Genomic DNA, 26,082 nt, shown 5'->3' on the forward strand with positions numbered 1-26,082 from the left:
CGCACGCATTGTGCTGCTACGTACGACACATGCGTGGCGTCAGTACATACAGCACATGCATACCACACTGCACATGCGTTGTACATAGCAGTTTGCCGCCGGCGCCGCTCGAACGCTGTACAGACGATGGCAGGATCCTCTGCTCGTGGCTGCAGCTGCGAACGGAGGATACTCCACATGCGGCTGCGGCGGGGTGATGGCTGTTCACGCCGCTGCACCCGGGGATGGCGGGGCAAGCACCCCTTGGGGTGCCTTGTCACCCCCCCCCCAGACATGGCACCCAGGGCACACCGCCCCCCTGCCCGATGCCCTACAAACAAGCCCAGAACTTATATTTGTTTTTTGAAGGGCAGCTAAAAGGTTTATTTAAATAAAATAATCTTCCATGTCATCTGTACTGAAAATTATGTTTGACAGCTTCAGAACAAGCCAAGCTATTAAGCATACTTCAAACATTGCCTTCATGTCTTAGCATGTTCCAAAGCTGCTATTTACGATTTCCTGGTTTTGGATGAAATGGAAAACCATAGTTTACTGAAGACTTCCTGGCTTGTTCACTTGCTCATGCAAAGGAAGAAGCAAAAAAAACCTATGTGGCAGCTATGTCTTTTTCATATCTCAGCTTATTAAACCCAACATGGCCAACTATCTAATTGGTGTTTCTTTGAAGCCCTCTTTGAAGTTGTTAATACACATAAGATTCCCATTACAGTTGCTGTCAGACCCACAACTCAATTTAAAGGGAACAATAGGGAGAGGTCACCAATTCCATGTATGTAGTGAAGCCTGCCAATAACATTTGTGAGAGAGTGTTGTGCTTTTAAGAGACACTACCTACCTTCCAAATGAGCAACAAGCAAATGGAAACAATGAAGGGACAATAGAATGAAACAATGGTTGGTTAAAATAATGTGTGTATTTTAAATTAACTTTACCTCAAATTTTGTTCAACCTTCCTTAGAATATATAATCACTGAAAATCACTCTAATGCACATCTATGTCAAATGTCAAATTACCTTAGGAAGATCATCCCCATTCGAGATATTGTGGCAGGAGAAGCACAACTCAAATCATGGGTTTCAAAAACGAAGTTCACATTTGGGCCAAACTGAATTCTTTCTCCACTAGGCATAGTAAGTAGACGGTTGTCATCAAGGACAGAATTCAAGGACTCAATCCACTCGGGATCTATGTCACCATCACATATTATCCATGAAGTAACATCTATTTGCAAACAGTAACCAAACATTGTATCTCAAACAAGTCACTTTTCAGTAGGAGTTCAAATTAGATTTATTTTAACATGTGCAATTGGAGTGGATACAGGGGACGGCAATTATAAATTTTGAGGAACTCCAATGTGTGCAACTGCATGTATGAACAAACAAGTAGATCAAGCCAGATGAATATGCTCTCTCTAACCACATGCTTATAAATGGCTACAATGCAAACAATTCTTATTGTCCCCATAGTCGTTTTCTTATTTACTTAGTGTCTTGTAAGTAAACACACATAGTAACACAGCTCCTTTTATGGTGATATCATAAGATCGACCAAACTTAGAATTATAATTCTATTCACACTTTAATACATACAGTGGTGTCTTATTTCAGAGTAATCAAGATTAGGATCTAAAAATAAAACTCCTTGTTTATGAAAGTCAAGATTTCTAATTCACGGACGTACCTGCTGGTTCACGTACCACTTGTCGAGCACTGTTTGTAAGCACACCATCAGACCATTCTCTGGTGTCCATGTCTATATGGCCTAGTAACTGGCGGCGAGGCATAGCTTTGGGATTCATGGTATATTGTTTCACTACTTTGCCAACTTTCCCAAGTGCAGCCCTCAACATTCTCCAGAGGGTTGATTTGCCTGCACCGCTTGGGCCTACAATAACTACCCCCATCCTCTGGCGTAGTTGCTCATACAATTCCAAAACTTTCTTGATCTTTACCAAAAAGAAAAAGTAGAAGGATAAAACACACTTAAATGTTTATAGACGTCATCCCTCAAACAAATAAGGAGCAGATAATAAGACATTATCAAGTTTTCGTTTACCTGTTAAAAACAAAAAGGAATATCAAGTTCTGGTTCCTTTCACTTTTGGGTGAACAAGGCACTTGATATTCTGGATTAACTCATCTCACGACCCAAGGAAGAAAGGAACATGTAAGCAAGTTATGCCATTTAGTCCAGATCAGATGATTGCTCCCTAATTCTGTCCCATGACCAAGCTTAAGAAAAAAGACTGAGGAATATCCACAGCCAATTAGATAATGACATCTGAGAATAGATCCTTGGTTCCTCATCCTGCCTCCCAGGGGACTGGCACAAGTCAAAGCTCTCTGCCAAGTGAAGCCTAGTTTCTCTGTGTATAAAATACTAGCCATTGGCTATAGCCAAGTGTGCCTTGGATGCCTCATTCATCCCAAACCAGAATGAATCTTCAAAACCAGGACCCCATGTTCCTTTATCCATTTACAGTGGGAGAGGCATCCAATAGAGTGGAATGTGCCCTAGCTAACCTGATCTCTAGGGTGGGAACTGGATACAGTATGTTTTCTGTTTTCTTTTTATTTTTTTGCAGGGTTTATTTGACAGAGGGAAACCATAAGAGAAGAAAAATAGCAGAGAGAGAACAAAAGACTCCCCCCCCAAAAAAATCTGAATTAAAAGAGGACACTGTAGGAGGGGGAAAGGAAATGACTGATCAGCAAAAAAAAAGTGAGTAAAGGTACCTAGTGGTTTGAGACCATGAATACAGTTCTGTCTTGGGCTAAGGCAGGTAACTTTTATGTTGCAAACAATGATCACAGGGTTGTTTGCAACATAAAAACACTAAATACATAACAGCAAAAAAAGAAAAGAATTAACACACACACACACCCATGGAAGGAGTCATCTGACCAAGTCTAGACCACAAAATTAGTTCACCTGTTCCATTTTCCTGAGCAATGTGAGGAGGTAACTAAAACACCTGGATGCTTCTTTCACACAATTAGATAAAAAAATCATTGCTTCTAGTGTCTTTAAATTGCATGGAGGGCTTTTGTGTCAAGCAATCCAGATCAGATCAAGAACTAAATTATTTTGACTCTAATCTTACAGGTTTGCAAGGGTAAGTGCCACAAGAATCAATGAAGCTTATTAAAATGTAACGTAGTAAAATATTTTTACGTTTGATTTTACATATATACATTTTGCATATATTCATTTGTATTTCCAATAACTACGGAATTAATATTTTTTTCCTTTAGTATTTTTATAACCACAACAGATTCACTATAAGTTTCTTAAGACTTTTAGGCAAAGACCAAACTCAAGGTATTCAGTATCAGTTAGGGTTGTAGCTGATACTTACCTGAGTAGATATAATTTCCAAATTGGCCTCCTCAAAGACTTCTCGTAAAGCATTATTTAGCTCTGCATAATCTACATCCTTGAAGTCAATACCAGGAAAGACATCTCTAACTAATGCATCAAACCGTGCACAATCTGCAAACGTAAGCTTTGACATCGTATTGAGTCGCAGTGCTTGGACTACAATATGGCTTTCATTTACTACATGGGAGAAAAGATAAGAGGATACAATTTAATTTCTTCGTGCTTCAAGATGTAAGAGAAACACACTAGTTTGGTGTCTAGCATCACAAGATAATGCAATCCCTACAGATGGTGGATTTGTAATGCCTTAAATTTCACATGGAAATTCAGTGACAAAAGGATAAGAGCTGCATGATATACTGAATATGAAAATATTCAGCAGTGTGGTGAAGACATTAATTCTTAAGTTTATGCCACAACTCATAAGAAAGCTATGGTCTTTTTAACAATAAGCTCAACAACTCAGAAAAAAAATAACTAATTGTTAATGCAAACCCACTGTGCCAAGCATTGTCTACTGTTTGACAGGACACCAGATTCAACAAACTTCCTATTTTTTATATTTCCCTATGACTTCAAAAGACATTAGGATTCCTGTAGCTATGTTAGATAATACACTACCGTGAAGCAGCATCTAACTTTGGCTCTTGTTTGAAGCAACTAGGTTTCTGAGAATGGAACTAGGAATCAAGAGCAATGTGGGTATTACCACCGGTCATGGTAATACATCAACTCCGTGTGAACCTGGCCACAGCTCTTCCAATGACTGTGGGTCAGTTGCAGGATTCTAATTGTGGGGGAAAAGATTTTACATCTGGCGTCAAAAAGATTCCCACAAAAACAGAATGCTTGAATTTGAGAAGTTCTATAAAGATACAAAGAAAGACAACGTCAAAGTTTTACCTTTCTCTTTCATTCCATTTTTTTTCAGCTGTCGAAGAAGGTTCCCACATCCCCTCAGAACAGTCTTCAGTGCTCGCAAGCCCCAATCATAATGCTGCTGAGGTGTCAAGAGTTCCCTGATTTTTTTAAAAAAAACAGTCATATTTTAATGCTTTCTCCATGTACAATCATTGGTCTACTTCCCTTTAGTACTTGTGAAGAAATCAAAAGCTTTAATGGAGTAACGAAAAGATGCAAAACCAGGGGCTAAGTTAGAACCCAACATTAAACCATGGTTAGTTCAGCTTAACTCCACTGTCAGAAGTGGTTCTATTATTCCTGCATTGCAGGAGGTTGGACTAGATGAACTCAGGATCCCACTCAACAATTCCGTGATTCTATGACTCTGAATGCCAGTTGCTAGAAACCACAGAAGGGGAAGAGTGTTGTTGTGCTCAGATGCTGGTAAGGGCTTCCCATAGGTATCTGGCTGGACACTGTGAGAAGCAGACATTGGATTACATAGGCCACTGGCCAGGCTCACTAACTACAGTTCATCTGAAACCATAGTTTGAAACTGCAGCTTGCATTAACTATGGCATATTATTATGTCAAAGCACATAATAATCATAATTTGCTGTGTCACTCTGTGCCTTCTGCCTCAATGGCTACAAAGATTAAAGGGAAGAGCAGCTGGAACACAAAACTAATAGTGCAGATGAAAGACATTCAACAGCACTTTCACACAAATCTATCTTTCATCTACACAGCAACTGACTCCCTTCTCTGTCCATACCTCTCATTAACAAGAGTCTCCAATGCAATTGCCAGTTGTAATTACTACAATAACTTTATAATAAGGGCGGGAAGCCTTTTTGGCTTGTGGGACCAGATTCTTATCTCCCCCCACTGCATGGGTCAACTTTGACAGGGAGTTCAGCCAGCCAATCATCTTAATGACAACAGGTGACTGACAGTTGGGTGGACTGCCCCACCTTTCAAAGTTGGTCAGCAAGGGTGGGGGAGCTAGTTATAAAGCAGGATTTAACCTCATTCATCCCCTGATGGGACGTGGATGGCGCTGTGGGTTAAACCACAGAGCCTAGGACTTGCCGATCAGAAGGTTGGCGGTTCGAATCCCTGTGACGGGGTGAGCTCCCGTTGCTCAGTCCCTGTTCCTGCCAACCTAGCAATTCAAAAGCACAAAGTGCAAGTAGATAAATAGGTACCGCTGGCGGGAAGGTAAACGGCGTTTCCGTGCGCTGCAATGGTTTTGCCAAAAGCGGCTTAGTCATGCTGGCCACATGACCCGGAAGCTGTACGCCGGCTCCCTCGGCCAATAAAGCGAGATGAGCGCCGCAACCCCAGAGTCGGCCACGACTGGACCTAATGGTCAGGGGTCCCTTTACCTTTACCTATCCCCTGATGGGTGTGGAGTTGAGCTATGTGGAGGAGTTCCCTGAATGAAACTGGTATCAGCAGCAAACCTAGCAGGATTTAACACCACCACATCAGTCATTGAGCAGGGAACTACCACATGCAGCTCAACTGAGCTGATCCCTCCTATCAGCTGACATCAAGGTGACATCAGTTAATTAATTGACAGGTAGGTGTGGTTTCAAAAGGACGGCCTCATGAGCCAAACAGGAGCCTCTGACAGAGCCCCTCTACCTCTGCCCTATAAAGTTAGTCAGTATTACTATGCTTGTATTGGGGAAGGAGATGTAAGTCAGTAATTCCCCTAAAGCCAGTCAGGAAATTGATGCATGGGCTGGCATTTGAACCTGGGTCTTCCAGCTCATAGCACCTACCCTTAATAAATATGCTACACTAGATCAAAAGAAGAACACAATAATGCTTCACAGCCATGACTTCCCCCTCTACGATTTTTAGTATTCAGGAATAGCAAAGTACCATATTAAAGAATTAGCATGCATCCCAAAGAGCCAAAGTTTATATTTCCTAAATGGACTGCCTGGAGATAGAATAAAGCACCTACCTTGCTAAATTAAAAATATCCACTAATTTTCTTCCCAGAGTTTTTGCATCTTTGAAACCTTCTGAATATAAAATCACTTCTGCAATGAGTTCATTATCAGGCCGAGTCATAGCAACGGGTCTAAAAAGTTGTTTGAGATTGTCGGGCAATTTTTGTCTGCCTCCATAGCCCTTTCCAGCAGGATTCATTGTGATAAAAATTCCAGAGTTGTGATCCATTTCAACCTGGCATTTAAAAAATGCATTCATAAGGGACTTATGAAACAATTGTGTATCTAATGACTATTTGGCAAAGTCCCCATGTATTCTCATTCCCCATTTGCCAGAAACGGCAAGAAACAACTCTACCCTGAAGCTATTTCTTCACATCTTCCTTTGAAACACCAGCACCAGCCACTGACCCAAACAGGACATTGTACTAAAGAAGCAGTTGTTCTGATCCACTGGTGCCAAACAAATACATTTTAGACATCTATCTAGTTTTTATGTTCTTTCTCTTTATGAGAGCCTTCTCAAGATAATTGTTGACACAAACAAGCTGAAAATTCAAATTACTAAACTCCTTCGAATTATACTAGTTTACGGTTAGGACAATTATTTGACCTTTACAGTTTTTCTCATGCAAAAAAAAAAGGGGGGGTTCATAAGAAATTTAGAAGAAAGAAAGAAGTAGATGGGCTCCAAGGATGATTCTTTCACTCATTAAGATCCTACAGATTAGAGCAGGCATCCCCAAACTCGGCCCTCCAGATGTTTTGGGACTACAACTCCCATCATCCCTAGCTAACAGGACCAGTGGTCAGGGATGATGGGAGTTGTAGTCCCAAAACATCTGGAGGGCCTGAGTTTGGGGGTGCCTGGATTAAAGTGTCACTGCAAGAGTACAGGAAGGGACAAGGTACATAACTCAAAATAAAGAAAATGGCAGAACTGTTGTAAAAGAGGATAAAATACCATACTTTACCTCCTTTCCAAGTAACTCACACACAGGTTGGTGTTTCTTTAAAGCATGTTGAATTGTCTGGATCTGCATAGATACAGCAGACAGAACAGCTTCCTCCAGCCGGTTGAACTCATCAAAACAGCCCCAGGCTCCACATTTCACTAAACCAACAAATATTCGCCCCATAGATTTCACATCAATGCCCTTGAAATAAGAATGTTAGTTAAGATATGGAACCTTCAGTATTCAATTTCCTATTTGAAAAGTTTTAATAAATGTATTGAAGGGGGGAGTAATGGTATTTGAAAAATACATTAGGGCCTATTCAGACATTGCTTCCCTCTCCCACTCCTCATGCATGGGGGGACTACCGTATTTTTTGCTCTATAAGACTCACTTTTTCCCTCCTAAAAAGTAAGGAGAAATGTGTGTGCGTCTTATGGAGCGGATGCAGGCTGCGCAGCTATCCCAGAAGCCAGAACAGCAAGAGGGATTGCTGCTTTCGCTGTTGTTCTGACTTCTGAAATTCAGAATATTTTTTTTCTTGTTTTCCTCCTCCAAAAACTAGGTGCGTCTTATGGTCTGGTGTGTCTTATAGAGCAAAAAATACGGGTAGTCTTAGTTTTGCATACTTCCTACTCCACTCCTGTTACTAGAAGATAGCACACAAACTAGGAGATTCTGCCTTAATTTAAACATTGGCTCTGTGTTTCTCTTTCACATGCTTACAAGAAATCAGAGATGGCACTGGGGGAGCAAAAGGAAACATGAGAGCCCAAGACCCACTCTTGATTTTGTCACAGGCAGAGGTCTGCGGCAGGGGCAAATACTGTCTGAACATTGTTGTATTTATTAATAGAGTAACATTATAAATTACAGTGGTGCCCCGCAAGACGAATGCCTCGCAAGACGGAAAACCTGCTAGATGAAAGGGTTTTCCGTTTTGGAGGTGCTTCGCAAAACGAATTTCCTATGGGCTTGCTTCGCAAGAGGAAAATGTCTTGCGAGTTCCTGCAGGGTTTTTTTCCTTCCCCCCCCCTTTTTCCCAAGCCGCTAAGCCGCTTATCAGGTGAGCCGCTAAGCCGCTTAACAGCTGATCCGCTAAGCCGCTTAACAGCTGATCCGCTAAGCCGCTTAACAGCTGATCCGCTAAGCCGCTTATCAGCTGATCCGCTAAGCCGCTTAACAGCTGATCCGCTAAGCCCGCTAAGCCACTAATAGCGCTAATCCGCTAAGCCGCTAATGGGCTTTCTTCGCAAGACGAAAAAACCGCAAGACGAAGAGACTCGCGGAACGGATTCTTTTCATCTTGCGAGGCACCACTGTATTGTTAATTCAGGATAATTTTACTTTGCTTTTCACAACCTGACTTCAAAAGGGACTTGGAAAAATATAGCATCAAAAATAAAGCAGCAGTAGCTTATAAAGGCCAAAACGAGGACTTGGAATTGAATATGCTGTCTCACCTCATCACAATTAAAAACTAAAACTTGTCTTCCAAGCAGTCCTCCCAGAGCCTTTACAGATTCTGTCTTGCCAGTTCCTGCTGGACCATAAGGATTCCCTCCGAGGCCCATCTTCATAGCTTGGGTAAGTGTGAGGTAACACTTATCAGTTAATGGCGTGTAAACAAGCTTTGGCAAATTACCCTAATGACATAAAGAAACATATCTTATCACCCAGCACAATAAGATCAAATTTACAATCCTAGCTCAATCGCACAGATGTAAAATAGACAACAGAACTGCAAACTCCAAATAAGTAATAATCTCAAATGTCAAATATGAGGGAAACCATACAAATGTGCATAAGTCTATATTTCCTGAAGTCGCCCACAAATCTGTTAGCTTGCCATGGAAGAAGGAAGCACACCATGAAGTGAAAGAGGTACCTTATGTATGTCATATGGCTGAACAGTTGATGATTAAAAAGAAGTAAACAAAAATGGCTATTACAGTTGATGGGGACCATGTTATCAAGAGCAAACACAAATGAAAATAATTATCCATTCATTCTGGGATACAGGAGTCAAGAAGTGTTTCAAGCACTTCAGCTAGTGAGCAAGGATGACTATAGTTTTTGCTCCCCTTAAATAACATGGAATGTGCTGTGAAGGAGCGATGGGGAAAGTGGAAGTATTTCTGAATGCAAGAAAAATGCATGGTTAGGAGATGCCTGCAATAAATCTTGAAACTGAAATGAGAACAGTACCTGATACTCATAAGTGTACTCGAGTTCAGCATCCACCATTTGAATGTAGCATCTTTGATTCTTTAGATAAAACCTGAGTTGCTTCTTCCAGGCCCAGTCATCATTGCTCTGCACCTGGGCTTCATTTAGCTGCCGCACAGTATCAATGTTATGAATAACATCAAGAATAAGAGCTTTAAGCTTCAGCTCAAGGATCCCAGATTCTGAAGATAAATAATATTATTTCCAGGAGACCATTAAGCAGATCATTAAAAGTTTAAAAGCAATTATATCAGCCTCTTATTTATCTTGCTTTATCCAATCATAAGCTTCTCATTGACGCTTACAAATAAAATGTAACAAAAGGAGGGAAAGTGTCACCCATTGTATACAATGTAACTATTTAACAGAAGATGTAATTTTTTTAGGATCTGAATTTAGAAGCAGCTTGCCAAGTGGCTTGTCTTATAGTATTAATTTTTAATAATTTTATTATTTATACCTCGCTCATCTGGCTGGGTTTCCCCAGCTACTCTTATGGTATACAGTGGTACCTCGGGTTACATACGCTTCAGGTTACATACACTTCAGGTTACAGACTCTGCTAACCCAGAAATAGTACCTCGGGTTAAGTACTTTGCTTCAGGATGAGAACAGAAATTGCGCGGCGGCAGCAGGAGGCCCCATTAGCTAAAGTGGTGCTTCAAGTTAAGAACAGTTTCAGGTTAAGAACGGACCTCTGGAACGAATTAAGTACTTAACCCAAGGTACCACTGTACATTAAATGGTTTACATTACAGTTAGCATTGGAACGTCTACTTCAAATGGATTAGAGCACTGTTTCCCAACCTTGGGTCTCCAGCTGTTTTTGGACTAGTTCCCATCATCCCTGACCACTGGTCTTGCTAGCTAGGGATGATGGGAGTTGTAGTCCAAAAACAGCTGGAGACCCAAGGTTGGGAAACACTGGATTAGAGGATCAAACCTCTCACCCAGCAGATGCCCAGATGTCATAGCCATTCTTTTTAACCTAAAATTATTGGTTGTGATAAACAGATGAGGTAGTAGTACACCTACGAACTGAGAACTACCACCCCATCACCAACTTTCCCTTTTAGGACAAAATGTTTCCCTCGGGGAAGCGTAAGTACCACCTGAGGACACCTTACATGCACAAGGAATCCTACATCCCCTGACCTGGACTTTGAAGTCAGGAGAGGGGGTCTTTCTGGGTGTTCTGGGTGTTAGGATGTGCTGACCTGTGATGGTTCCATAGTTCACTGATGATATTTGGCAATTCATTGATAATGTTAATTGTTCCATTGTAATTTCTCTCTCTATTATATTGTTTTATACTATTTTGGAAGCCACTGTGATACCTTTGCAATATAGAGCAGTCAAAATGAAATACTACGCATTAATCACATACAAAACAGTTCTGGATTACAGTCAAAATGGGTACAACCATACAAAATTACAGCCGTCATTCCGATTGTACAATTAGGGGGATAAATTTTTTAATATAATTATTAACAGCAAGTGTGCTTCAGTTATGAGAAAATAATTTCAAGCCTGGGGGGGAAAGCCATTGCAATCCTCTTTCATACCTGTATTGCCTGAATCTTCTGTATTAGTGTCTATGCTGGTGTAATGCTCCAATTTAGCCATCAGTTCTAATTCTAACTGTTGCAAATTACCTTCTTTGATTGCACATTCAACATCTTCTGTGAACTGAATTTGTTCAGCTAAACAAATAATCTATTGGGAAAACAATATTCATAAGCAAGAATGGATTTATATGTATTCAGTGATAGATGCTTCAACAAATCTTAGCACTTCATTCAGTGTTAAGCAAACTTCACACCCACACTACTCCTCTGCTAAAACATACTAATAATCAAAGAGCTCTTCAGGTTGCTGGTTAACAATCTAATGTATGTTTTTTTTAAGAAGCAAATTGCACTGAGTTCAATGGGGCTTAGTTCCAGCTAAAGGGGACTAAGTCATTTTTTTTTAAATGTATGGAAATAAAGGGTTATGATTATTTGTTTGAAGACAGTAATAATCTGGAGGTTCAGATTGAGCTTCTATGCAACAGCTACAGGCTACAGGCACCATAAGTGACTGGTAAGAGTCACCCACCATTCAGCCTGGAGTAGAGTAACTCAAACAGGCAGCTCTTGGCTGCAAGCTGTTGTAGCTCACTGCACCATTCACAGAAGCACTGGGAGTTGTTTGCAAAAACCAGGAGACTTCAATCCTGCCTGGGGTCTGCTGGGGTTCTGGGAACAGATGGTAGCAATGCAGTAAGTTTATGGTCATGCCCTTAACTTTTAGGTTTCCATTAAATATTATTTAAAGCCAGCCCAGATGAAGCTTCAGTTACTACTGAGCTTCTTAAAAATACAGTGTTCCAACAAACAAACAAAGGTGTTCCCACCTTTACCAGTACCAAAACTGTGCCTAACCTTTAAAGATAAATAAATAAAATCCAATACAACTATCTGTTAACCTCAGCCTGTTAGCTTTAATTCAAAGTGCACAAAAATATTATTTCTTTTCAAGTCAGATATTCCTCCAAATGCAGTCTCTCCTTAAATAATTTTAATAACTACCATATTGCAAAAGAAGGAAGAAAAACTACCTGTGAGGGGAAAAGTGATGGATCAATTGAACCCTGAGTTCTTTTCCCAGCAGTTACGCAGTCACACAGTAATTGTTTCAGTGTTTCTTTCATCACCGAAGAAAGCTTGTTTAGCCAAACCTAGCAAATAACATAAAAGGAAACATCACAAATCACACTTACTTCTCCCAGCTTGTGTTATTATTATGTTTGGAGTCTACTTTCTCACCTCAACATCATTTGATAGGAGGATTTTATTTTTTAAAGGTACAACTTCGCCTTCTAAAGATTTCATTGCAAGAATGTTTTTAAAGTCCTCATCAAAGCTCACACTGTGAATTCCTGTTAATTAACAGCATAATATTCAGTTAATGAAGTATAATCTACTCCATGTTATTAGATTACAATAAAGCTTTTATACTACAGTACTATGTTTCATAAGAGAGGAGTCAGTGTCTAAATAAATGTGTTCGTAATTAATGACATAATTTTATTAAAAGGTTCATCATTGTTATATGAATGCGTGCATAAATGACAAGACAATTATTATTTTTTAAAAGCAAGACTTCTGAAGAAAGATTTTCATCAGCCTTCTGTGGCTCAGGTGTTAGACTTGAAGTATTTTCCAATTTTTCCATATCAAATGCTAAAAAGGAACTCTTTTTTATTATTTGAAAGTGAGGATGATTGTAACTAAAGGTGCTTTGAAGGCTTCTATTGCCAGGAAACTAAGAACTGACTGCCAGCTGTTCCTAGATATATGCAGGTTTGTAAACCCTTGCACACAACATTGTTTTATGCATGAACTGCTTCTCATGTGGCATCCTGAAGCAATGAAACGACTCAACTTACCAGCAAAAAGCTTCTTCAGGTGAGACTGAATAACTAAAGGATTGGTAGACTGTCCCAAGATTTCTAGAAGGTCATCGTCCCCAATAAAATAGAATCTAGGAAATGCAGAGCGCTTTTCCTGTTTCAAAAGAGATGAATTCATTCTGATTTTAATGCTAATATCATATTCCGCACTTTCTTACAAATGCAAATAGGCATAGCTCTGTATTTTTAACTTTGCTATCCGTGTACCAAGGGATACTGGCCAAACAGCCCACCCATTCTTATAGATTGCTGCAAGCACCTCTCTGCTTGTTATATGCTGCATTTATTTGATAAGGCAATTGCCTCTCCTACACTGACAGGAGTTTATGTTAATAAAATACCCCAAACAATTTATTTTTAAATAATATATATCTAATAGAACCAGAGGCCATTCTGTGCTGCCTGCTTTTCTGCATGCCCCCCTGCCTACGACATTCACCTGCCTGTAGCAACTAGGATTGCTCAATCCTCACTGGGCTGTTTGGGTCTTTCGTTTTTGTTTTTTGCCCTTTTAGGTTGCTTCTATTTTTCCCTACTTCTACAATCCTTGGGATGCACCAACACATTCTTTTGTGTTTCTCAGTGACCCTATTCTGACTCCATCTATGTCAGCTCACTATTAGATTAGAAATGTTTACCTCCAAGAATTCATTTAAGGATTTCTGACATCTCTGAAGCTGGTCAAGAATAGTGATCAAGGCATTTCTTATTCCTGCTCGAGCAGTCAAGGATGTTATGCGGTTGTCAAGCTTGATATCTAACAATATTGATCTTTTAAAAGAACAGGGGTGGGGGTGTAAAAATATGTCATTATAATGTGAAAAATCATAGATTAATTCCTAAATTGTTGCTGCAGTTGTATCCATGTTATAAAACTATTAATTCTGTTCCTGGGTATGAAACGCATGAGATTAAAATAAGCTTTGCATACTTTTTTTGCATTGTTTCATTCTGAAGAATGTTTTAAGATACTTGGATTGAAAGACATTGTGCAGCATAAAACTGACCTGAAGTCTTCATCGACTCTGTTGAATCGGGCTTGCTCACGAGGTAAAGCTCCACGCCCAAAAATGGGTTCCAGATAGACCCACTTCCTCTGAATTTGATTTAAATTTTGAAGATACTCATCCAGCTCAGCAAGTTTCTTCTCCCAAACAAAAACTTTATCTTGAAAACCTTTGTAATATGGAGAGTCCTTGAGTGACTGGAGGAGGCAACGATTGTCACCAACCTGGTTGACAATGTCTTTCCAGTCCTTAATCAATTTAATCATCCGGCTCTGGCTGTCTTCATAATCTGTCAATGAAAAGACAGCTCCGATTCCCCACAGCTCGAGCTCACGCAGGGCTTCTCGGATCGTGACTTCGCCATGAGCCCGACTGTTCAAATCCTGTTTTCAGACACAAATCACATTCAAGCAAATGTTTTGACTCTCATTTCTACTACAGCCAAACTTAAAACAAAAAGAGATTCAGACAAATGACAAGTCATGAAATATACAATGGTACCTCGGTTTACATACGCTTCAGGTTACATACACTTCAGGTTACAGACTCCGCTAACCCAGAAATATTACCTTGGGTTAAGAACTTTGCTTCAGGATGAGAACAGAAATCATGCTCTGGCGGCGCAGTGGCAGCAGGAGGCCCCATTAGCTAAAGTGGTGCTTCAGGTTAAGAACAGTTTCAGGTTAAGAACCGACCTTCAGAACGAATTAAGTACTAAACCCGAGGTACCACTGTAATTTGTTAATCAATACAAGATTATCTTTTCAAAATCAAACACTATGGAACTAGCTACATATTGGTACACATGTGAATAATGATTTAAGGAACTAAATAAAAGGTTCTATGACAAACGCCACCTTTTCATTCACACAACAGCCACTCCCATGAATCTTATGGAATCCACAATGTGGCTCTGAATACCAGTTGCTGAGAATCACAGATGAGCAGAATGCTGCTGCGCTCAAGTCCTGCTTGCATGCTTCCCGCAGGCATCTGAACTAGATAGGCCACTTGCCTGATCCAGCAGGATCTACTTATGTTCACACAGTGAGCTTCCTGTAACAATCTGAGAGAAACACGCTCCTCCACTTCTGTTCTATGCAGCCTAGGACCCACGTACCTACGGGACCACCTCTCCTGTTATGCCCCGCTGAGGAACTTAAGGTCCACAAATGACAACACTTTGGAGGTCCCAAGTCGCAAGGTGGTTAGATTGGTCTCAGCTGGGGCCAGGGCCTTTTCAGTACTGGCCCCGACTTGGTGGAACGCTCTGTCACAAGAGACTAGGGCCCTGCGGGACTTGGCATCTTTCCGCAGGGCCTGCAAGGTTTGGACTCAGTCTGGCCTTTGGTTTGGACTCAGTCTGACCCTTATGTTTCCCTCCCCTTATGGTTTTGATCTATGGGCTATTATTAAAATGAGGCTGCATTTTAAATTGTATTTTTAACCTGTATTTTAAATTGTTTTTCACCTATTGTTTTTATTGTAATTTTACTGGTGTTAGCCACCCTGAGCCCAGCTCTTGCCGGGGAGGGCGGGGTATAAATAGAATAGAATAGAATAGAATAGAATAGAATAGAATAGAATAGAAAAGAAATAATTCTATCACTCCACTCTCCTTCCACTAACTTAGGTGTCAGGTAATGATCTAAAGGAATCTGAAACCTGCTGCTCATTCTCCAGGCAGCCGTCACTCACACACTCACACAACTAGAAAAACAGAGCCACAAAACACACACACATACACACACCCCTGCTTCAGGCAAAAGACAGGAAATTGCTGAGCTAGATGGACCAATGATCTGCCTTTGGATGGCCATTCGTCATAGGTGCTTTAGTTAAGATTCCTGCATTGCAAGGGGTTTGAACTAAATGAGGCTCGGGATCCCTTCCATCTCTACAATTCTATGATTCTATGATCCAGAGAGTAAGGTAAGGTAAAGGTTAAGGACCGCTGGATGGTTAAGTCCAGTCAAAGGTGACTATGGGGTTGCGGCACTCATTTCGCATTCAGGCTGAGGGAGCCGGCGTTTGTCCACAGACAACTTTCTAGGTCATGTGGCTGTTTACCTTGCTGCCGCAGCAGTACCAACTTATCTACGTGCACTGGCATGCTTTCGAACTGCTAGGTTGGCAGGACCTGGGACACAGCAATGGGAGCTCACCCTGGTGCAGGGATTCAAACCGCCGACCTTCTGACCGGCAAGGCCAAGAGGCTCAGTGGTTTAGACTACAGCACATCCCTCTGATCCAGAGAGTGACCCCCTGAGAATGAATTGTGTTTCCCAGCTTTGGACACTAGAGGGCAACCTTGATCCACATGCCCACCATTCAGCACCACAGAAGAATGGAAACTACAAAAATGTTTTAATAGCCAAGTAACTGCTCCTTATAATTTTCTGCTTCTCAGTACAACTTTGAAAAGTAATTCTTGCCTTCAGTTCTGCTGCTTTCTCCACGATGACATCAGCCACTTTTAGAAGGTCTCCAAACACCAACTTCTCTAGACTAGTACCCTTGGGAAGACCAAGAATACGAAAGAGGTCCAGCCAATGATCTGGCGACAGATGTTCTCCTCTAACGTATTTCAAGACAGGAAGTGTCATCTTTGGCAATAAATAAATAAAGGTATATGTATGAGTCTACCTCGTTTTAATATAACCTTGTTACATTCAGACAACTAGATTATTCTTCTGAATACTTAAAAGTTATATGCATGCAAAGCATTATTAAAATCTGGAAGGAAGCTCAAAATTTATCTAACTTTCTACATGACAGAACAATTCCTTATCTTCCTGGGCTCCTTTTGCGAGAAAGGGTGGGTTAAAAATTAATTAATTAATATGAGATGCCTTCTTCTTGCACAACTATTGAATTTAACCCTCCATAAACACATATACATTTATATATAAAAACACCTCTCATAAATTTGGTACAAAGTATTCCAATACATCCTTTTTGCTTTCTTCCCCTTTTAAATTCAGCACCTTACTTTGTATGTGTCAACCTCTTTCTGTAACTTCACAGTCATTATAGTGTGTTCCTCAATCTTTCTCAGTTTGTCATGCCAGTTCAGTAAGAATTCTTCAAACAAGTAGGTTTTGCTTCTGCAATGGAACACACGTCAAAGAAAGTTCACAATGGGTCAACTACTGTTATAACCAAAGAATGCCAGCAGTTCAGAAAAAAGACAGACCTGAATGTAATCCAGTCTTCATTGGCTTTTTCTTGAAAACCTTCTTGAAATTGTTCATATAATGCCCAAATTTCTGAACAGCTCTCAATGTCTCTGCGTATTTCATCGGCTAAAGAGAAATCAGGCTCTTCTAACTCAAAGTGACAGCAGTCATTGCTGAAGGAAAAGAACATGGCAATGTTAAAATTGTATCCCAGATAAAATTTTATACCCCCCTCTTCCCTTAAAGAGCTCAGACTGGGCTAAATGGGGCTTCCGTCCACATGGCTTCAACAATGCTGAAATATCAGCTGCTCTCAAACCATTAACTGGGCCATTTAATTTTTATTACATAACTAAAGTTCTCTAGGCAACAAGAATATCCTGGCCAGGTGAACAATTGAAGGTTCTGCTAATGTGGATGTTTGCATTGAGAAAATATCTTTTACACAAAGCTAAAAAAAATTCAGGATCTTTCCATTCCAAAATGATCATAATTACTACATATGTTGCCTTGCTATTTAAGCATTATAAGACACAGAATTGACAATTTCAGGAAATGATACTTTATACATGGTTATATTTTGCTCATTCTTGTCTAGCTTGCTTTCAAAAATTGTATTTACAAGACTTTATTATTTTATTTATTATTTGTTTATATTTATTAAAACCTTCATCGGTAGACCTCAGGACGGTTCACAACATACAAATACAAGATAAAAAACACAAAATGCATAATAACAAATACAAATCACAAACTCCACCACCCCCTCACCTGTCCTGGACACCACTTATAGGGTAATATATATATTCATGCATATGGAGAAATAAACATACATTAACTTTTGTTTTGTGTTCTCAAGTTCATCAAACTCAATTTTCTTTTCCTTTATGGTCTCAGCACTCTTCTGCAGCAAATCATGATGACCTGTTTCGATTACATCATCCTTGGGTTTTAACTGGTCCCAGCGAGCTTTAAACTTCTCCAGCTCTTGAAAGTATGTATGAATACGTGACATCACATTACTTTTCATCACTTCAATCTAAAGAACAAAGAGTGAGGTTTAAAATTAAAATTTTACTACTTTCCTTGGAAAGCTTATACTAAAAGCAGACAGATGCTATCAGTCTGCCTAATGGTGCATTACAGACATATTAGAGTAGCTATTATTCAAACTAGCATTGCCGTATTTTATATTTCATAGAAAAGGAATTATGTAGATACACTTGTCACAGAGCCAACTCACGACAGTAAAATGTGGATTTGGTGGCAAAATCACATTTGGTGCTGTGCAGTGGGTCAAGTGGTCCTCAATGAACATGTTATTGAAGCATCTGTGTTCACAGCTAAAGGCTTTTATTAATAATATTTTTAGATTGTCTGGTGTAAAGTAAACCTCTAGACATATTTTTCTGCCATGTAAAAATTTGCGGGGGGGTCCCAAACAACATTCCCTCCCCACTTCCTCTATTCAGCTGTCCTTGCTCCAAAATCCTGATGCAAAACATGTTGAGCAGTCCAGAAGACTCTACAGTGGTACCTTGGTTGTGGAATCGCTTGGCTCCCAAACAAATTGGCTCCCAAACGCCGCAAACCTGAAAGTAAGTGTTCCGGTTTGCGAACGTTTTTTGGAAGCTGAACATCCGACGCAGCTTCCGTGGCTTCCAATTGGCTGCAGGAGCTTCCTGCACTCAATCAGAAGCCATGCCTTGGTTTTTGAACAGTTCCAGGAGTCAAACAGACTCCCGGAATGGATTACATTTGACAACTAAGGTACCACTGTACTGGCAAAAGCATTATGGCCTAAACCAAAGTTACCCTATCAGAGGGGTCGGGAACTGAAGGCCTGAGGACCAAATACAGACCTCCAGGCCTCTCTATCTGGCCCCTGCAACTCTCTCTACAGCTCTGCTTCACATGCAGAGCACTTTTGCCTGGCTTGAATGTGTCCTTGAATGTTATACCAGTTGCTGGGAATCACAGGTAGGAAAAACGCTGTTGTGCTCATGCCCAGTTTGCTGGCTTCCCACAGGCATCTGGTTGGCTACTGTAAAAACAGGATGCTAGACTAGATGAGCCACTGGCCAGATCCAGCAGGCTATTCTCCCATTCTGTTAACAACTCTTGCTTGATGAAGACTAGAGAGGGGTGTGTGAGGGTGTGCAGGAAATGGCCTAATGTACACAGGTAAAATTTACATGTGCTGCTATCCCCCTTTTGCCTCTAGTCCCTGCCCGCCACTGGCATGTGGCCGCTGGAAAGTTGCCCCCAAGGAAATACTGCCCTCAAGCTGAAAAACATTCCCATCCCTACATAATTACCTGACAGAATCAAAAGATGTTCATGCACAACTGAAAAAAAAGGAAGTCAAGGGGCGGAACATTTACAATTCACCCCAAATTACCTGCTCTCTTATCATAAGCTGATGACTTTCCATCATTAATTCAAATTTATCCCACGTAGCTCTCAGGTTGCCAATTGTTTCAATGCCCCCGCCAGCCACAGTTCGCAGAAGTTTGTTTTTACCTTCTGCTTCTTGAAAGAGACGGAAGATCTAAACAAAGAGGTTTTTTAATTAGTAAAATTGTCAATGCCACCATATTTGTTTATGCCAGTAAATGCTACAACATTAACCTTTGTTTTAGATTTATACAAACTGCAATAAATTGCCCCCAACAGTTTTCCAAGTTTCTTTATTTTTCTTTATATTGAGCAAGACTTTGGGTACAATTGTCATTCAGACACAGATATGGCAGCTTAAGTCTCTCACTCTAGCTGAACAGGGCATCAGTTAGCTGATCCTGGTGGATCTCAGGTCAGTGTAGGTCCTGAAAAGGCGAAGGCTCCAAGTGAGTGATGGGAAAGGGACAGGAATGGTGATAGGGGTGTGCCTTACACTAGGTGCTAAACCAATTCAGCTCGGTAACATGGTCTGGTGATCTGGCCTAAGTTCCACCAGCAAAAAGGGTGCTGTTAAGTCAAACCACACAATGAAATCAATGGAGTGGCCCTCAGAAAACAGGCCCAGGCAAACCCAGCAGTCCCACTCCCCACACAAATGACACTGCGAAAACACAACTCTTTTTAAACCACAAACAAGCACAGAAAAAACTCTCAGCATGAAGGCAGAAGTAAAAACTGGTAGGGGCTGGCCAGGTGACAGCAGAAATCTCTTATTCGACTGAAATCCTGCCTGCAAACACTAGATGGCGCTCACCCCACCTGAGATACTCATTCACTCAAAGGGCAATAAACCTGTAATCACCTCCCATATCCCCTACCTGGCCAGGCACCTCCATTTGGTCAGGGAACAAGAGCCTGATGTTTGCGTCCTTGACCAAGCAGAGCGAGGAGAACTGTACAGGGATATGAAAGGTCTTCCATTCACCATGACCACTTGGCATGTTGAATGCCCATATGCAGTGCCAAGAGAGGGTCTGTTGTATCCTACAACGACCCCCTCTGTGCAGGGGAGACTTGGTAGTACAGAAAAAAATTACCTCTTCTTTTTTGTCTTTTAGGTTTTTATATTTTAAATTATCTTCTGTTATTTCATCTACAGTTTGGGGCCTTGCTATCAAGGTTTTCATGGCATCATTGAGAAATGAAGAAATATCATGTAGATGACCTAAACAAAGGAAAATAGAAAACAAAAGTTTTGGTTTAACACAACACAAATGGTACAGTAGGGGAAAGTCTTTTCTTTCTTTCCTCCCACAAGGAAAACAGCATAAGCAACCGGACAAAAGCATCGTACTGGATTTTAACAGTTTTTAAAAATTGGGGCTGTAACTAGACATAATGCACAGCCCTTAATAAGAGTACAACCCAAAACAGTTTAATTGGTGAAACATCACTTAAGAATGCTTAGTCCCACTGCAGTTAATAGTACTTACTGAGCAGCAAAAGATGGATGTGGGATAAGACTGTTTAATATACAAAATCATCGCTCTTATTATGAAAGGTTATTATGGATGATGCAACCAAGTGCACAAATGTTACTTTTCAAAAGCCAGGCCAGCACACCCAACAGAGTCACTATATGTCACAACATATCTGATATCTAAAATAATGCTATGCAAGGTAACTGTTTTTCACAGAGGGAGCAGGAGTGAACAATTTACTGCTATTTTCTAAGACTTTAGCAAAAACATTTCTCTCTTTTGAGCATTACCTTGTATGGACTTTCTCAAAGACATCACGAGAACATCATACAACTTCTGGATAAGATCATCAATCATAGACTTCACAGGGTTGCAATTCACTATTATGCAATCTACCTTCACAGTGCTTCAAGAATTAAGACAACCAATTATATAATAATATAGAATACAGAGTTTAAAATAAACTTTAAACTGTACAGATTTGAAATATGGTCCATTTGTAACAACAAACCATGGGCTGTCATTATAAACATGAGCCTGAACAAACCTTTGACTCTTCTCCCACACCTCCATCATCTCTTTCACATTCAAGTCGAGATTACTGAAAGCTTCTCACATTGCATATGAATAAATAAACCTGTTTGTGGTTTAATAGTTTGGTTCATTAATTAACCACAATTAGAAGAAACTAAAGTCTTTCAAATTTGACTATAAGAAGAAACTAGTTTATGTGAAAGCTCTTCTCATGCATGCAGGGCAAAGGAGCGCAGAGCATGCAAATTCAAATTCAGGGGAATGAGTGCTGAAAACATTCATATGCATCCCCAAGTTGTTCAGCTTTTTGGCACACCAGAAGGCTGCCCCACATTGCTCTACATCAGACACTCCAATCATTTAAATTGTGGCTTAACTCTCTTTAGAGAGGTTTTGACTAGACTGACCTGGCACTAGCTTCTCTGATTTTCAACTTATCATGAGACTCAGTTCAAGATTCTGGTTTTAATCACTATAGCCCTAAACATCCTGTGACTAAATTATCTCAATAAGTACTTCCCTGCATGAGTATGCCTAATAACCTTGATCTGTTCCATGTCCACTCACACTAAAAATTACCCCAAATGAGATTCCCCCACCTCCCAATTTCCACTGACAGATTACTCAGGCATAAAATGAATTTGCTCATACAGTCCATGCTATCAAAACTAACACATGCAGGAACTTATTACTCATTTATAGTTCTTCCAGGGTACAATACCTTGGAAGGCGTTCCACTTCTTTTCCTCGCACTTTTAGGGCTTTGAAATTTTTTTCCCAGTCCTGTTCATTGAAAAGATGATTCTCCACCAGAGCTTCCATATCGACTTGTCCAATTATAACCCACTCCTTTGCCATAGCATCCATATTTTTATAACAGAGAAGATGAAAGGTCCTTTGTGTAAAATACTCAACATATTTTTTTAAAACAAAATGCTAATTTTCTAAACAGGCAAACAAAGCATGACTCAAATGACTCTGATGAAGTCGGCTCTTACCTACATGAACCCTTGACATCATAAATCAAAGCACAATCCCATCTTTTCATACCAGAAACTGTAGGTATACACTCCCTGCAGTTTCACTGTCCATGATGGCATCTCATGCTAGATAGAGGAGGTACACTGTTTATTTAAATGGCCACACATTCATGGGGCCAAAAAATGAGAACGAACTGCAGGACTCTAAAGGCCTCTGCGTTTGCAAGTCTCAGATCACTGTCCTACCATCTATCTGGACATTTCAGAAATCCTACAGCCTGTCTACACACACAGTGTATACCTGGCCCTTAAAGCCACCTCTGGTGAATTAATCATTTTAAACACAATAGCTGAGATTGACATGTTCCAGCTGTTTCTTAAGCAGCTGGTCATACAACGATGTCCACATTCCCACAGCTTCTTTTCAAATTCCTCCTCCAAAACCCTACACTTAAGGTCAGACAGCTAATCCAAAAGAAAATTCTGAAAGAACTCTAGGTCACATTCAAATTAAGTGCCTTGTGGGATTGAAGCTCGTAACAGAAGTTCCTTTATACGCCATATTTGCACTGCATCAGCCAAATCCTACTGGTTAGCATGTCATAGCCACACCTAAGAACCTCCTACTAAACATTTGTTGAATATTTGTGGGCAATCCATCTCTAATAATCATAAAATTTGAACAGCAATTATTATATTTCATATGTGATATACAGAACAAAAGGCTGCAGTTCTAAGCAAATTTACAAATAGCTCCCATTGATCTTAGTGGAATTTACAGTGGTACCTCGGGTTACATACACTTCAGGTTACATACGCTTCAGGTTACAGACTCCGCTAACCCAGAAATAGTACCTTGGGTTAAGAACTTTGCTTCAGGATGAGAACAGAAATTATGCTCCGGCAGCAGCGGAAGGCCCCATTAGCTAAAGTGGTGCTTCAGGTTAAGAATAGTTTCAGGTTAAGAACGGACCTCCAGAATGAATTAAGTACATAACCCGAGGTACCACTGTATATTTGAGTAAGTTCAAGCAAATAGCAGGTGTACATCAATTAGCATGCAGCAGCCATGTGCTAGGAAGACACAGCCAATCAGCACACTCTAGTGAATGCCCTTAAGAGATGCATTTCTGATCTATATACCTTACATGTTTATTGCAAGCAATATAAATACATGACCTGCAACAAATGTGATTGCAACATGAAGTGAAGAAGCACTCAGGTGCTTGACTAAGCAGAATGGAATATAAATGAAGGTTAAGCTGCTTCTAAGCCCATGTTTAAAAGCCCTTGAAGCAAATGCAACTATTTCTGCACCTTAAATTGGTCCGCAACTTCTGCCAATCTTCGGAACAAGTCTTCCGCTTTACTGAAAGTGGTGAGAAATCCACTTGCGTTTCTTTCAGTCATGACAGCAAAAATGCACTCCTCATCAGTTTCACTCACGCCCCTAAATTGGTTTGGAATAGATATGAATCTCTTCATTTCTCTATAATATCTTGCTCGTACTTCTTCAAAAGGAGGTTTAAACTGTATTCTTCCTTGTCTGAAAAAAATGTTTTAAAAATACATTAGCGATTAGAATCACATACCATGGACCAGCCAGGTTGCAATTACTATATTAGTAGGTATGGAAATGTTGTTGATTTTGCTAACTGAAAGAAATAAACTTACTTGTAAGTTAGATCAATGTTTATTTCTGGTAAATTTTCATTGAGTGCTTCCAAGCCCATTTGATACTGATGCTCCAGAGCTTTATACAATTGATGGTTCCAGTGCAGCCTCCATGCTTTCATGTCACGTGCAAGGAAACCCTATCATTTGACAATATTAGAACACAGTCAACGGTTAAGAAGTCCTAACCATAGAAGCCGTTCACCATGAGAACTAATTGACTCAGAAAACTGCCTAGAAACCACCTTCCTTTTCAAGAAAAGATTATCCCGGCAACTAAGAGGATTTGGTATCTATGGTATATCTTACAGTACAGCAGAGAGTTGAACTAATCCCTCTGGCTTATCTAGTTTTTGAATCTTCCCAGGAACTGTAAGGAAAGTTATGTGGGATAATGCCTTGGTTCAGGCCAGTCAGTGAGTTGCAAAGCAAGCAGGTCCTCAACAAGGAACCTAGTCTATTTCCAAATGTATCCTTATTCTTGATGAACTGACAGCTTTCAACAAACATTTTGTACAAAAAGTTCCGCATGTTCACCTATAAATACATGTGTATTTATTTTTGCTTAAATAGTACTGGCACTTAAGTAAGATTGTAACCATGCCTGTGACTCAAGGTTGGAAAACACCCCTCGGAGTTCCTGCAAGCCATCTTTCCAGCGCTGCTGTTGCCGAAGCAGATCTATGTTCATGAGGCCAACAACCTATCAAGAAGAATTCAAAACATACTAAATGTGGTCATCAATCGAGTGGAAGGAAATAATAAAGCAAATTAATATATGCCAGTCCAGCATACCTTTTCTGTGAAATTAGTATGCCACTTCCTTAATTTTCTGTTTTCAGTAGCAAGCCGTTCTGCTGCAATTTGAAGCTTCTTGATATATGCTTCAAGCTCTTTAGGATTATCCCATGTTATCTGTCCCTCTGCTTTCGAATGCTATCAAAGAAAGGAAGTGCATGCAAATATTTACTTGTTTGTTCATAAAAGGGAGAGCTGCCACTGCTCAAGGCAAATAAAATTACTCTCAATTGAGTTCCTGTTAGCTGCTGCTAGAAAAACATTCCCTGTCCTCTCATGTGCCAATGCAATTGCTGCTCCACAGAGAAATAAGAGGAGAAACAGACACAGGGGATTATCATTTTTACCATGAAATTGTAATTGGGCTATCTGCACAGATGATGATCAAAGCTGTGTAAGTATAATACTGCTGTAGTATGGCTATACACATGACATACATGAATGAAAACATGAAACTGACAAGTTTCCCTCTTTACCACTGCAATTCTGCTACAGTTTCAAAGCTTTATGAATTGCACTAATAGCCACCGTATCAATGTCACTGTTCTGCCTTGACACTGTAGTAGGAGCCATTTATAGTTTCAACTCTAGGACTCCATAATAGATGGATAGCATATATGAACATGCAGTTATGGAGGGAAGGGGCATATAATCGATATTAAAATATCACCAAGCATGTCATCTCCAAAGGAGTTTTAAAACACCAGGACAACAATGGGTAAATGTGAATAGGACTGCAGTCCCAGTAAATAAAGCAGACATGACTGGAAACCGAGTAAGATCTCCACTAACAGAAGCTTAAATATTTGTAGTAACTGACATAGAGCAAGTAGGGGTTAATCCATTTTGGGATAACTTGCTCCAGTGAAGGAGAATTGCTGCTCAAGTCCACTTTCCCTAACAATGGCTTTCAGAGGAAAACAAACTGGTGTAAATACGTATGTTTTAAACAACATGATTACTACAACAAAGGCATTTATTTCCTACTCTACGTCTTCTGAAATTCCATGCAAAACATTAATACCCATGAACATGAAGAGATGTAATCTGACATACTGAACAATAATGGCCAAAAGACAGACAGCACAGGAAATATACAAAACAGGGAATATACAAGATAGCTTCCGGG

General features: G+C 40.2%; 1 protein-coding gene across 2 annotated transcripts in view; it reads right to left on the reverse strand.

Annotated features, from left to right (window-relative positions):
* Positions 1–26,082, reverse strand: part of DYNC2H1 (dynein cytoplasmic 2 heavy chain 1) — a 151,838-nt gene that overhangs the window by 109,237 nt on the left and 16,519 nt on the right. For both annotated transcript variants that reach the window (XM_083735721.1, XM_083735720.1), the window contains exons 14-39: positions 24,951–25,091; positions 24,760–24,858; positions 24,156–24,295; positions 23,799–24,027; positions 22,223–22,350; positions 21,258–21,373; positions 20,584–20,711; positions 19,488–19,637; positions 17,920–18,125; positions 17,104–17,259; positions 16,900–17,014; positions 16,343–16,513; positions 13,908–14,290; positions 13,539–13,671; positions 12,877–12,994; positions 12,254–12,366; positions 12,046–12,165; positions 11,009–11,159; positions 9,423–9,625; positions 8,678–8,860; positions 7,233–7,415; positions 6,270–6,493; positions 4,292–4,407; positions 3,366–3,565; positions 1,688–1,952; positions 1,018–1,225 (exon numbers count right to left, since the gene is read on the reverse strand). In XM_083735721.1, coding sequence (XP_083591847.1) covers positions 1,018–1,225; positions 1,688–1,952; positions 3,366–3,565; positions 4,292–4,407; positions 6,270–6,493; positions 7,233–7,415; positions 8,678–8,860; positions 9,423–9,625; positions 11,009–11,159; positions 12,046–12,165; positions 12,254–12,366; positions 12,877–12,994; positions 13,539–13,671; positions 13,908–14,290; positions 16,343–16,513; positions 16,900–17,014; positions 17,104–17,259; positions 17,920–18,125; positions 19,488–19,637; positions 20,584–20,711; positions 21,258–21,373; positions 22,223–22,350; positions 23,799–24,027; positions 24,156–24,295; positions 24,760–24,858; positions 24,951–25,091 — 4,379 coding nt within the window. The remainder of the gene's footprint in view (positions 1–1,017; positions 1,226–1,687; positions 1,953–3,365; positions 3,566–4,291; positions 4,408–6,269; positions 6,494–7,232; positions 7,416–8,677; positions 8,861–9,422; positions 9,626–11,008; positions 11,160–12,045; positions 12,166–12,253; positions 12,367–12,876; positions 12,995–13,538; positions 13,672–13,907; positions 14,291–16,342; positions 16,514–16,899; positions 17,015–17,103; positions 17,260–17,919; positions 18,126–19,487; positions 19,638–20,583; positions 20,712–21,257; positions 21,374–22,222; positions 22,351–23,798; positions 24,028–24,155; positions 24,296–24,759; positions 24,859–24,950; positions 25,092–26,082) is intronic.

The sequence above is a fragment of the Podarcis gaigeae genome, assembly GCF_964106915.1.
Source record: "Podarcis gaigeae genome assembly, chromosome: 4".
In the NCBI taxonomy this organism is placed as follows: domain Eukaryota; kingdom Metazoa; phylum Chordata; class Lepidosauria; order Squamata; family Lacertidae; genus Podarcis; species Podarcis gaigeae.